The 13,117-nt window shown below is 45.4% G+C and overlaps 1 protein-coding gene across 1 annotated transcript; it reads right to left on the reverse strand.

Annotated features, from left to right (window-relative positions):
• Positions 1 to 372: 372 nt before the first annotated feature.
• On the reverse strand, positions 373 to 9,125 carry LOC133346535 (uncharacterized). The gene is made up of 6 exons (XM_061558182.1): positions 9,077 to 9,125; positions 4,451 to 4,615; positions 3,496 to 3,609; positions 1,864 to 2,064; positions 1,326 to 1,538; positions 373 to 738 (listed from the first exon to the last, which is right to left on the reverse strand). Exons 2-6 carry the CDS (start codon positions 4,509 to 4,511, stop codon positions 533 to 535), a joined length of 795 nt encoding a protein of 264 aa, XP_061414166.1. The 5' UTR covers positions 4,512 to 4,615; positions 9,077 to 9,125; the 3' UTR covers positions 373 to 532.
• Between the last annotated feature and the right edge of the window lie 3,992 nt (positions 9,126 to 13,117).

The raw sequence follows: 13,117 nt of genomic DNA on the forward strand, positions 1-13,117 counted from the left end.
TCCTGGAATGTTATACTGGGGTGGAAGGTAAGAACTGTAAGAGGCCTAAGGTCGACTCAAACTATGAATGTACACGGAAAGTGACCCTGACTTTTCCCTCACCTGTGGTGGCGATAGTGGTGGTGGTGGTGTGAACAAGTTGTATGTCATGTAAGGCATGCGGCGTTCACCATATCTAAGCCTAAAAACCTGAAACCAACCTTATAGCTGACAAGCTTTCTATGGTCAACTTTATTTTCAATTAACAACATGATATAAAACAGAACATCTGAAGAATATAATTAAAAACACGCCAGTGCAGTAATCTCCTGAAATAGGGTCTTGACACCCACATATTTTCTGGGTACAAAAATTTACCAATATATGCTGGCTCCTATGAAACGATCTACAATGTTCGTTAACTAATTTTGAATCATATGGATGGGGAATGATTATATTTTTAAAATGGAAAACGATTAAAAACTACTTTTGAAAAATTATCTGCGGGTTCTGTTAGACCTCTTCGGCTGCAATGGCCATCATGGTTGCCACTTTAGTGCAAAATGGCCATCATCAGCGGCAGGCTAAGTCCAGCCAGATAGTGGGCGGATGGGGCCGTGGCAGCGTTTAAAAGGCTCTTGTTGTTACAGCCATCCTTCTGGCAGCAGTGGTTGGTGTAGGTCTTGTCTTTTGAATAGGCCATACAGCTCCTGGTGCAGCCCTTGCTCACGCTCAAAACATCTGAAGAGCCGGGGATATCTGCAGGGACAGACAAACTACGTTGTTGACATACTTTGTGATTTATTTCCAAGCACGTACTTGTAATTAAGGTGAAATAGATTATTATGCAAGCTATGCATTGAAGTGTGCATTTTTTTAAATCATGGCAAGTGGTATTATGAATACAGTATGTTTTGGGCCTCATCTCATATCAACTTGGCGTTGAATTGGTGTGAACCTGAGAAACCGGGGAATTAAAGTAAGCCTGGCTTGGTACTGGTCACAACACATTGCGTGCAGTATTGACCTTCATAACTCGATTGCAAACAGCACTCTCTCGTTCAGTCTAAAAGGGAGGCTGCAGTGACATAAAAAGTGCCGCAGTGATGCAACAGTGAAGTCACGAACTCCAAGGACACAGCCAAGGTGTATATCTATCAAAATAAGAACTGTCGATTTTGGATTGTTTTCTTTGTCAAAAGTCTGATTCATGGCCGAGGTGCAATTGCATCGAGTTTACCAAAAGGTAAACGTGGAGGAAAATTATCCGATTAGAAACTCGATGAGTTAAATCTGGACGGAGTCACTTACTCGCGGCTCGGGGAAGAGGAGGGGGAATAACTTACTTATGGACTCTGCTGTCTCGTAGCAGTATCTTGCGTCTGCATTTCTACAGAACTCTGTGTTCTGCTTCGTGCAGGTGTCGAATGAGTTGCAGGTAACGCACTTAAGTGGGCTAGGTGCGTTACAGCTGTCTCCATTACATCGAGCTACAACTATAGATGGCAGGAAAAAAGCGAGGTCGCTCATGCACCCCTTATTCAGGTATGTGGCGGCACCTGTAACAGACAAAGTCAAACAGTGATGCCACGTGGCGGTCTTAACGCTGGTAGACTTCTGCGGGCACCGACTCCATCGGTAGTCCTGAGCCAGCGGTAGAAATTCCACATTCCTATGGTGGAGGGCAGTCAACAATGAACAATCACCACTGTTAGACAAAACCAAGTGGAGCTAAAAAATTGTTCACCCTGGAGGAATGGTGGTTGGTGGTGATGATGATGGGATCATGAGTCGACTTCCTGCTCAAATGTAACCTGTCCCTTAATTCACAGCCCTGATTAATCCACCACGTGTTCATGTAAACAAGAGGTTCCTTCCCCTCACCTGTTTCTCCAACAGCTGTGAAGCAAGCAGTTTCCATGGGGTCGGTGCAGTACGTCGGCTGAGCGTTTTTGCATTCTGCCTCTGAGGTGCAGGTTACACACTGCAGAGGCAAACCAATGTTGCAGCTATTTGTTCTGCAGCAAACTTTATGTTGGCACCCGGCGGCCTCTGCACACCCCTTAGCCACACTGTTGCGAGCACCTGTTCCAGAGACCAAGGGAGGAGAGACCACAGGGGAAGGCAAGGACAGGTGAGACGTACGCATCTGTGGTGCAAGTCGAGATATGTATACGCATGTGGAGTCATATAGCAATATATACATACATACTGTATATACATATACGGACACGTACCTACATATGTATACAAATGTATACATGACAATACGTTTTACTTCCAAGCTGTTGTTCATTGCATAATACAAAGTATTGAGCATCAACTTGAATTCATGAAGCGTCTTACTGCAGACCACACATCTCAAGAGATGCTGCACAACAGCGAGGCGCAAACACCCGGGGAACATTGTTTTACATTGGACAACATTGGTTGCCGGTTAAATAATGTGGGTTTGTTAACAAAACGATTGCCACGGGGCATTCCTCCCCTCAACTGATCTGGTTTCGAGGACTCGTTGTCAAAGACAAAGATCCCCCGTGTTGCCTTCACAGACTGTCGGGGCAAGTGCTGTTAGCGAGCAGCTGTGAAGGCCGGCACGGCACACGAGGGGGTGGGTGTCCAACATCACGCCTGACCGCCTTTGTCTCCCAAGTCCTGATCTTTTCACACCAGGTACTCATTTCACTCTGAGCGGAGCTCAGGGAGGCCCAAAACCGGTTCAGATATTCGCCGTCACTGTTATTGGTCGTGCGTGGGAATCGAAGTCGGATCGCCGGTGCAGTAGTATTTAAGGAACGAAACCGGTGGACTTCTCCACAAATCTGGCTGTTGCCTGATGAAACAGGTTGTAATTACTGCCGAAACGTCGTACTCAGATTGTAAATGTTGTGGCTTGGCTCTCCAACACACCGATGTGCTGTACTGGTAACGAATTGGCATGTTTTGTTTACGTGACAAACCTTACTAATTGGCTGTGTCGGGTGGTGGCAGGTTTAACGAGACATTTATATATTTACGCGATCTAACAAAAAAAAACCCTGCATTATGGGCAGTGGCGCAGTGTTCTAACCACTGCGCCACCACTCCCCAATATGACGGGGCACTCTGTACACATCTATATACACAAAAACAAAGCCAAAGATCCCCCATAAAACCTTTAACAGACTGTTGGGGCAAGTGCTGATAGCGAGCAGCACCTATGAAGGCCGGCACGGCACACGAGGGGGTGGGTGGCCAGCACCACGCCCGGCCGCCTTTGTTTCCTTAGTGGCTATGTTTACACATAGCACCATGTACTCATTTGAGGTTGAGTCGACCTAGGGGAGGCCCAGGACCGGTTCAGATAATCGTCACCAATGTTGGCCGTGAGCGGGAATAAAACTTGGGTCGCCGGGTTCGTAGCGCAGAGTGCTAACCGCTACACTACCGCTCCTCAGACACACACATAACACAAATACACATATCCAGACACACAAACACCATCACGTGTATGTTGCGCGTTCTCATGCAATTCACCAGGCGTGGACACCACCTCTGTGTAGCAGTGATCTTGTCCTGCCATGCAGTCTCTGGGCATGGTTTCGGTTTTGCACGATTCGCCCTGGCACTGGATACATTTCAGCGTCTGACCTGCCGAGGCATTCACACGCATATATACGTACAGACATGAGGACATTTCACAATTCATATACAGACACAAGCTGGCGGGCAGAGTGTCCTGCAGACGAGCCGGAACGTCCATCTGTATACCAGTAGTTGTCAACGGCAGTCCTCGCGACCCTGACACCGAACAACTCACCGGACATTTGAACCTCATGGCGGGACCCCGGGGTCACACAAGCCCCCGGCTCTCGCATAAACTGCGTTGCGACCTCATTTTATATCTGTTGAAGGCGAACGATACGGCAATCTATTCCTCTCGACGAGCTCTACACGATGCGCTAATCAAAGTTTTGTTTCTTCTGCGCGCTTGGACGACATGACGACAGAATAATCCGCGCCAGGTGAGTCGCGGCGCTTATGTGCGCGGTGGGACCAGAGTCGCAAAATAATAATTCATTAATTAAACAATTCTTACGTTTATTCGGGACCCCGCGGTCCCGCCATAAGGTTTATTGTTTAGCCGGGGAATTCTTTACCGGTTTCAAACTTCTCTAAGTTTCTTTGGCACAGAGTAGCCTGTTATAATGCTTCTTAGGTAACTGGACGTTATAAACAAGGACATTTACATATGCACGAAATGTCAACGGTCTCTCTCGCCTGGTAGAGGACGTCAATCACATGAGACAATTGATGTCATTGCGCTCTCTTCTGTCTCAATTAAGGGCATCGATTATTCGCAAGAGAACAATTCTCAAAGGACCCTTTGCCTAAATGGTAAATAAAGTAAATCAGTGACAGAAATGAATTAATGTGAATGCAACTCTCCCCTGGCTAAATGGATGGACACTTGTAGGCGAAAGGAACTGACCTGTAGCTAAAGCTGCCAGACAGGTGATGCCAAGGAGGAACAGCTGGGTTGCAGGCTCCATCACCAGAGACGACGAGGAGGTATGGTACAACTTTCGATGATGAGCGCGCAGGCACCAACAATGGGGAGATGGAGCGGCTGGTAATGCTTGCAGGCAGGAACTAACTGATGACAACCAACGCAAGGTCCCTTTTGTATTTATATATTGCGTTTGTCAGCTTATTCGTTTTATTGCTGTGGAGGCATCACTATAAAATTATTAATTTCGCAATTAATATTGCCAGTTGGAATTTGAATGACGCTTATTTTATGAGTTTGTGGAGGGCTATATTTACATAGTTGGCTGGGTTACGAGAGTTAGTATGGCTGTTAATGGTAATTCGTGAGAACAGCGTGGATGGTTAAGTGCGTTGGCCATTTTGCAACAAGCTGGCACGACATCACCTTGGAAGCAGGATTGGCGGAAAATGTTCAAATGAAGCTACGTGTGCAAACCTCTGGGGGTCGGTGTGGAAGTGGTGACAATGCTGCTGCTGATACTACATAAATGCTTATTTTACTGATGATCGTGCACTGATGCTGCTGTCACAGCTACGTTGACACAAACCTATGCCACACTCTTAAAGTATTATGCACGTTATAGCGGATGAAGTATGTCCATAGGATATGGATTGTGTATAGGAACTGAGAAAAAAAATAAACCAAAAGGGACATACAAAGTCCGTCACGTTAAAAACAGCGTTCAGCCTCTAAATCAAGGGACGGGGAGCCCCATACGGCCTGTGGACTGCACGCGACCTGCGACTTCATTTCATACGATCCGCGGACACATGCGGCTTGTACCTCGAGAGGCAGCCCACTAACAACGAGCGAACGTCTACTAGAACCGCTGTGGCAATGTCCCAGAGGCGGTCAACGCTTTGGTCCTGTGTACAGAGTCACACGGTGTGATGTCAGTGTCTGCAGTCTACCTCTGCGGCAGGCGTACCGTACCATAACTCTACACACAGGCTTGTATATAGGACGCAGTTTGTGTATAGGACACACTGTTCAAAGGCTCATCATCGTTAGCCTTGGATATTAATTAACCATTGCCTAGCCAAATGCAGAGTCCGCGAGGCATTGTACAGTCTGTTCTCCAATAGCGCGGAAGTTGCGTTCCTGAAGAACACCGTGTTATGACAAAAAATCGTGTTATAATAACCATAACCCCTTAATCGGAATTAAGGGGTTATGGAGTAGGAGGTTTCTAAAACAAACAAAGAATCCTTGCCGTCGCACTTATGTGTGTTGCAGAAGCACAACTTTGCTGAATTGTTTTCTGCATGACCACGAATAGTGCGCAAATAATATCATGTTCTTTCGTTTCGTTAATACCGCTTTATCGCATCGAGTTTTTGTTCAAGGGTAATAGCTTTTCTTTTGTTCACTTCACTTCCACTTGTACAACTACCAGAACGCTTCGTAGCCTTGCCACTCATTGTAATTAAAATCAACAAAGTTGTATGCAAAGTGAGACAAATTATATAGGGTAAATCATGAAGGGTAAAACACGTGAGATGCGTTTGCAGGCTGAAAAAAGACTGAGGTGCGTGGGTAGCATCTAGAAACATCCAGCAGCATCCCGCCTTGTGTGATGCTACGCCGAGGCAGCAGTACAACCGCTTATTCCTACTTGCACGACGTAGTTCTGTTTAATCACATTTTATCCAATTCGCATCCGCGTTATAAAAATGTGTTCCCCAATACATTCATTGCGTTATATCTCATTTGTGTTATGAAAACACGCGTTATGAACTGACTATACTCAGTGGAAATTGATATGGACTATATAAAGGTATGGACTGAATAAAGTAAAGTTTGAGGTGTGATGAAAAATTACATTGTATTGGAAATGCTGACTAATCCATTTATGTACGGTCATTAGTAGTTATAGGGTTGTACTTTAGTTTTCGTCATTGCATTTCATTCATCACGTTTTTGAACCAGCTGTCCAGGTTTTGGCCAACACCTAGCGCACTTTTCACCCAGTCTCTACGAGTCATTATGTATCTCTATGTGTCTCTATGTATATCTATGTGTCTCTATATATCTGTAGTGAGTCCAACTGAGTCGCAGACGTTGTCTTGGGAGCAACACTAATTATTACATCAACTCAAACACAACACAACATAACGTAACCTACACATGGGTGTTGAACGCCCATCTAACCACGCTACGGCAGATCTAGACACGGTTCCGCTATCCCCGTCCACACCACGAGCTGGGTCCCGGACCGCGTGGCTAGAGGCTTCTTCAACCCGACGTGGATCTTCTTCACCAACAACCTGAAGAGCCCCGAGCCCCTCACGGGGCCCCATTATATCGGCCTGGGCTGGGGCTGGGGCTGGCTCCACCCCTTGCCCCGCCCACCTTCTAGATCTCTCGAGCTCTTTCCCGAAGGCTCTCGAGAGCTCCTCTATACCACGTGACCGCCCAGTGGCCCCCGTCCACCGGTGGCCCCCCTCCAATATCATCCGGTCACGTGTCGGCAGGTCAACCAGCGTATCATGCCCCAACGTAACCCTGGCTGGCTGACACTCTCGTTCCCTCACCGGGATCCCGCACCGCACACTGTACGTGGTGTCTCCGCGCTGACCAACGCTCACCCAAGCCCCGCTAGGGCTGGTACTACACCCAGTAACTGGGCTACACATAATGGCAACACATTATCCGACGTTTCTTCGCAAGCCCGGCACCACACAGTGACATTCACAGTCACTGCATATCTATAAGAGTATGTTAGTTAATTTGTAACTCTTTGAGCCAGCTGGCCAGGTTTGGCCAAAACCTACCCAAACATTAAAACGAACAATAACATATTTAAGAATCACAATAGATAAACAACGTATATACTCTATTAATATATAGTAGGTTGTTTTTACTTAAAATCTCATTGGTGGTCCTCAAACTCTCCGGGACACTGTCCCAGTGTCTAAACAGGATATTATTACGTCATTTAAAACACCATGAGCACCCATTGAATGTTTGTAATTTAAAAGCAGTACTTTCTTCAACACCATCGACCTGAGTAAGAGTACAGAAGGTATATTTTCCTTTCAGATGATTTACAATTTTCATATTTTTTTTAAACCTTGTGTGAACACGAGGGATAAAGTTCCTTTTCCTTCCATCTGCTGAGATTTAATTTAGTGAACTCATTAAGGTGCTTCGTCGAATGAGGTACCTGGCATTTGGGCTAAAACGGGGGTAAGTAGTAGTGTTGGAGATTGAGCAAGTGTTAGGCATATAGGATTATCAATAGGTGTAGGGCTAGTATTCAGGATAGTGTGAGGGTTGGGATGGTATTAGCGTTAAGGACAACGTTAATGGTTGGCGATAGAAAATTGTGTTAAGGTTAGGGATTACTTTATTATAATTAGTCATAGAATATACGGGATTGACCTCTAAAATCCTAACCCTGGCACCTAGGGATCCTACTAAGGAGCTTTATAGCTCACCAGATTTCTCCAGTATAAACAAATATGATTCTAACTGTCGTCTGTACATTGCACCTATGCACACCCATATCACAAAATCAAGTGTTGCCTACACTTCGAGGCCACGTTGCTTAACGACAAGATGATTTAAACACGGATGACTATTATATTTGTTTTGTGTGATACGCCCTTAATGAAACCCGAGATGGAACTTTGCTCCACGTTGTTTATATTATGAAACAGTCGTAAAAAAACATAACAGCGAGCCACAGTTAAAACCGATTTGTACGTGGCCCCGGCAATTGTGAAATTTTCCACCGCTGGCTCTGGGAGGATATAGTTTGAGTTTATAACTGTGTGATCCATGTGTATAAATATACACACACCCCAGTAAAATCAAAGCGATAAATTATAGAAAAAACACCAGAGCCTCCACGTGTAACTCATCACTCTCAGACACGTGTTAAACCTCGTAACGCTTTCCTCCGTAAGATGTGGAGCCATCGCCTATTACAATACTCACGGTGGCGAGATGTTCACTACCTCAATGGTAATGTTTGTACACCTCGCGAGGCCCTTAACCAACGTTGAGTCGACGACCCAGCGAAGCCCCCAAGACAGGTCCAGACACCACTTGCAGGGCTGTATTACCCAATAGGCCACAGTATACACTGTGCCGAGGGCCCACGAAAACTAAAGGGCCTGCGAATTTTTGTTCACCATGTTTTGTTGTTGTTTGTATGATAAAAAAAAGTAACCAAGATATCTTCTTGAATACATATGTTTATATAGCAAGGATAGGCACATCGCGCTCCCATCGCATTTGGGCACAGACTAAATAATAACTAACGTATCAGCAGTCACGACATCTGTCCAGCGGCTGGACGAAGCATCGCGTGAAACAAGCGGAGTGACAGCGGTGGTCGTTGTAACATGGGGCAGTAGCGGTACCAGCTGGACAAGATGCTTAATCCGGCCCTGACCACTTGCACTGATGTTAGCCGTGGCCTAGAATCAAAACGTAGACAGCTGGGTTTGGTGCGAAGTGCACGAACTGATATGCCAGCACCAAAGACAAAGATCCCCCGTGTAGCATTCAGAAACTTTTGGAGAAAGTGCTGTTAGCGAGCACCTATAAAGGACTTACACGGCACACGAGGTGATGGGTGACCATCACTAAGCCCGGCGGCCTTTGTCTCCCTCGTGACGATGTTTCCACACCACCAGGTGCTGAGTCGACCTGGGGAGGGGGGGGGCTCAGGGCCGGTTGATATTATTCGCCAATGTTATTGGTCGTGAGTGGAAATCGAACTCAGTACGGTAACTGATGTTGACAGCACCACACACACACGTACAGACGGAAACACACGCACAAGCACTGGGAATATAAGCTCACTTCCTTTTGCACTAATAACCACTCATTGTGAGCAATCATGTGGCTCAAGGAACCCATTTCCTGGTGTGAGATGAGATATTGATCCGTTCTTTTGAACATCAAGTGGAGATGGACAAGGGTTTTAACAACAAATTGCGTGCAGAGTACACTGAGCACGACAACAACAGCCGTCAGTCACCACGGCGCTCGTGACAGGCTAGGTGCACTTTTAGGCCACATGAAGTGTGGAAAGCTCGCTTCTGGTAGGAGGTCACGGGAAAGACCCAGGTGTTGTGGGTTGACTTAACGAGATCACTTGCAATTGCACCACCTGCGCTCCCCACTGTGCCAACTTACTGTGCTTTAATTGCCCGGTGATTCGCTCCTCTGCCCTCCGTTGTTGTTGGCAGTGCTACTGCCTCCAACTGCCCAGTAGCGTCCTTCACGAGCCTCCTCTACAGAGGCCGACCTTGACACCGCTGGTACCGGTCGACGGGAAGTTCACTCAGCTCCACGTCCTCCCGTACCGCACCAGCTCCATCTCATCTGCAGCCCGCGCCGCGCCCGTTTAGCCCCCTCTACCCGGTCAAGCAGAAGCTGCTTGGGCATGATTGTGGTGACTTGGCATGCGGGCTACATGACCCAGCCAACGCAGCCTCCCCCTGCCAGAGGAGCTCACTGATGGGAATGTGTCCCAGATCTTTCAAGAATCTGTGAGTTCTTCACGCAATTCAAACTGGCTGAAAGCAGGATGGCCCTATGCAGGCCAGCCTGAAAGTTTCAAGCTGGCGCAGATGTCTCTGTACTGCAGTGCATGTTTTGCAAACATAGTGAACAGATGGCATGATTGTGGCCGAGGAGACCCCGGGGCTTCGTGTGGAACGACATGCCAAGCGGCTTCTACACGACGCGACGCAATTATATTCAGCAAGCTCCAGGTTCAGCAGCAGAGTGTCCAACCTTCTCAGAATGTATCATGGGACCTCTCTTGCCACTATCAAAATAGAAGAATAGGCTTTACCCTTTATGGCAATAAAGTAGGTGTTAAGATGTTAAAGACCAAATTGAAACCCTTTTGCAAGGAATCATGTCTGCATTAACCACATACACTTGTGGTGAACATGCAAACAAACAAAAACATATTCTTGGTTCTTACGGTAAAGTCACGAAGAAGGGAAATAATAAAAGATGTATTATTCGTTTTTTTTCCCTTCTACGTGACTTAACCGAAAGAACCAAGAATATGAATCTCTGCAGTCACGAAAGCTTTCAAGAAAAACAAAAACATGCTCTAGTAGTATATGAATTGTCTTTTCAACTGGCTCATTCTTCACAATCTGTACACACACAATGAATACTATACACACATACGCACAATACATAATTACACAGTTACGACGTGCGTTTACATGCACGTGGAGGAGTGGTGCCGCAACGGTTAGTTCACGCGTCGTGCTACGAACGTGGCAACCTGATCTCGATCCCCAGCCACAGCTGACATGAGTGGCGAGCGATTCTGTGGTTTCTCCACAAAACCCATATATAAACAAGCACGACACCAGCGTGGTGAAGTATGGTCAACACAACCCTCATGACCGGCACGGTGTGGGGAGATCGTCGTCATCCAGCAGTGGATTGAAACTGTCTGGATGACTCGAAACTGCTTAACTGGCTTTGCCCGCTTTCTGTGGAGATTGTGCTGCACGCCACAGGACAATGAGCTTCTGGGTTAACTCGTGGAGTCTGACCCTGCCTTGTGAGTTCACTTCATCAGTCAGGCCGTAAGAGTTTGTGGCCCAGAACGATTATTGTTGTTATTTTACCAGGTAAGGCCCACTGAGCTATATAGCTCTTTTTCAGAAGTGACCTGGCCACAAATGATAGCTCAACGAAGTGGCTTATCGTGTGCAAATGTATAGCAGCCATCTATTCTAAATAAATGTTGAGTCTAAATGTGAAGGGGAAAACCGGAGGACCCGGAGAAACATCCACGATACCACGGGGAGGGAGACATGCAGATTCCAAATATACAGGCGTCTCAGGGTCGGGATCGAACCCACGTTCTCCTGCATACCAGGCGAGGGAGTTAACATCTGATATGATTCAGGGAAGCCCAAAAGTCAGGACACAGGGTTATTTAATCTATCTGAACACTGGTATTAAAACATTTTATTGGTTATTTTTTCAGTTAATATTTAATCCATTATAATTATTAATACGATATCTATTATTTATTCTTCCTTTTCAGGTGGCATTTACACAACTCGACCAAGAACCCTGAATGAATTGAGACAAAACATCACTGATGAATACGTGTCTTCGTGTCTATGTTTTGTCTCTCTCTCAAATGTAGCAATCTTTGGAAGAACGTAATCAACCAAGTGGGGTGATGACTGTTTTGTTGGCCGACTCTCTGTGTTGTATTGCACTATATTTCCAAGTTAACTATGTTTGTTTTGATAATTGGTTCTTTACCCTTCTATCTGGCAACAAAACTGACACCTTTTGCAAGGAGTCATGTTTGCATAGACCGCAATACCTGCAGTCATAAATACAAACAAAAGACATAACTCTGATAATGTGCACTGTCCTTGAAGTTGATTGGTCCACACCCGAGACAGCTTTCCTTCGAGCCTAGTCTCATATGGATTGGACCAGATGACGCCAAAAGGCGCACAACTCAAGGACAATGCACCATCAGAGTATGAGAGCTCGGGGCAAGCATCTACACTATGGGGACCTCATTTGCCAGTAAAAAATATGATAATTGGTTCTTTACCCTTCTATCTGGCAACAAAACTGACACCAATCAACTTCAAGGACAGTGCACATTATCAGAGTTATGTCTTTTGTTTGTATTTATGACTGCAGGTATTGCGGTCTATGCAAACATGACTCCTTGCAAAAAGGTGTCAGTTTTGTTGCCAGATAGAAGGGTAAAGAACCAATTATCATATTTTTTACTGGCAAATGAGGTCCCCATAGTATGTTTGTTTTCTTATTCATTTGTACCGGATGATGGTTGTTTGTGTTGCAATCTAAACGTCGTATTCTATTATTATTTTATTTAATTTCTTCCTTGTAAAAGGTTTAAGTTTGGTGTTTTAACATCTTAACACCTGTTTTGTTGCCAGAAAAAATGGGAAAACCTATTATCATATTTTGGTACTGGCAAAGGAGATCCCATGATGTAAAATAACATTGTTTTAAATCGGGTGTTACTGATGTTCGTGCTGTTGCTAACGAAATGATAGCTATAAAAATTGTATACTGCTGATGATGATGCTGCTGCTGATTACTGGATGCTGATGTATAAGCAGTCGTTGGGAAGACACTGAGCTTTATTGTGAGCGACAGAGCGGAATAATTAGAGGCATCTTCTTTAACGCCTCTTCATCACCTGGCATGGAAGCAACACGCTCCTGTGAACAGCGTCACTGGACCGAAAATGTGTGAGTGCGGGTGTGTCTCTACGTGTATGTATGTATGTGTATGTATTACGTGCGTACATACATACACATACGTATATGTGTATGTATGTACCTCCTAACGCGGTTATCTGGCTTGACCACCCGAGTGTGAAATTGTAGTTGTTGCTCTGCATCTAAATTCGCCATACGAAAGAACATTATATTTATTTTAACAAATCACAAAGTGTTATCAAATGTATTTTAACAGATGTTCAAAATTACTTCCATTAACATGAATACATTTATGAAGTGTTTTTTAAATGAATCTGATAAAAAAGAAAATTTAGCCTAAACTTATTCAGAGTTTTTGATTGAGTTTGTAAACGACGGATTTTAGGTGCCC

Source organism: Lethenteron reissneri, chromosome 24 (assembly GCF_015708825.2).
Source record: "Lethenteron reissneri isolate LAM-NWPU_2019-01 chromosome 24, ASM1570882v1, whole genome shotgun sequence".
Taxonomy (NCBI): Eukaryota; Metazoa; Chordata; class Hyperoartia; order Petromyzontiformes; family Petromyzontidae; genus Lethenteron; species Lethenteron reissneri.

Coding starts and splice junctions, on each gene's coding strand:
- LOC133346535 (XM_061558182.1), bottom strand. CDS start 4,511: ATGGAGCCTGCAACCCAGCTGTTCCTCCTTGGCATCACCTGTCTGGCA. Junction 3,610..4,450: donor TCTGGCAGCTTTAGCTACAG/GTCAGTTCCTTT, acceptor ATGCCTCGGCAG/GTCAGACGCTGAAATGTATC. Junction 2,065..3,495: donor AGAGGTGGTGTCCACGCCTG/GTGAATTGCATG, acceptor TCTCTGGAACAG/GTGCTCGCAACAGTGTGGCT.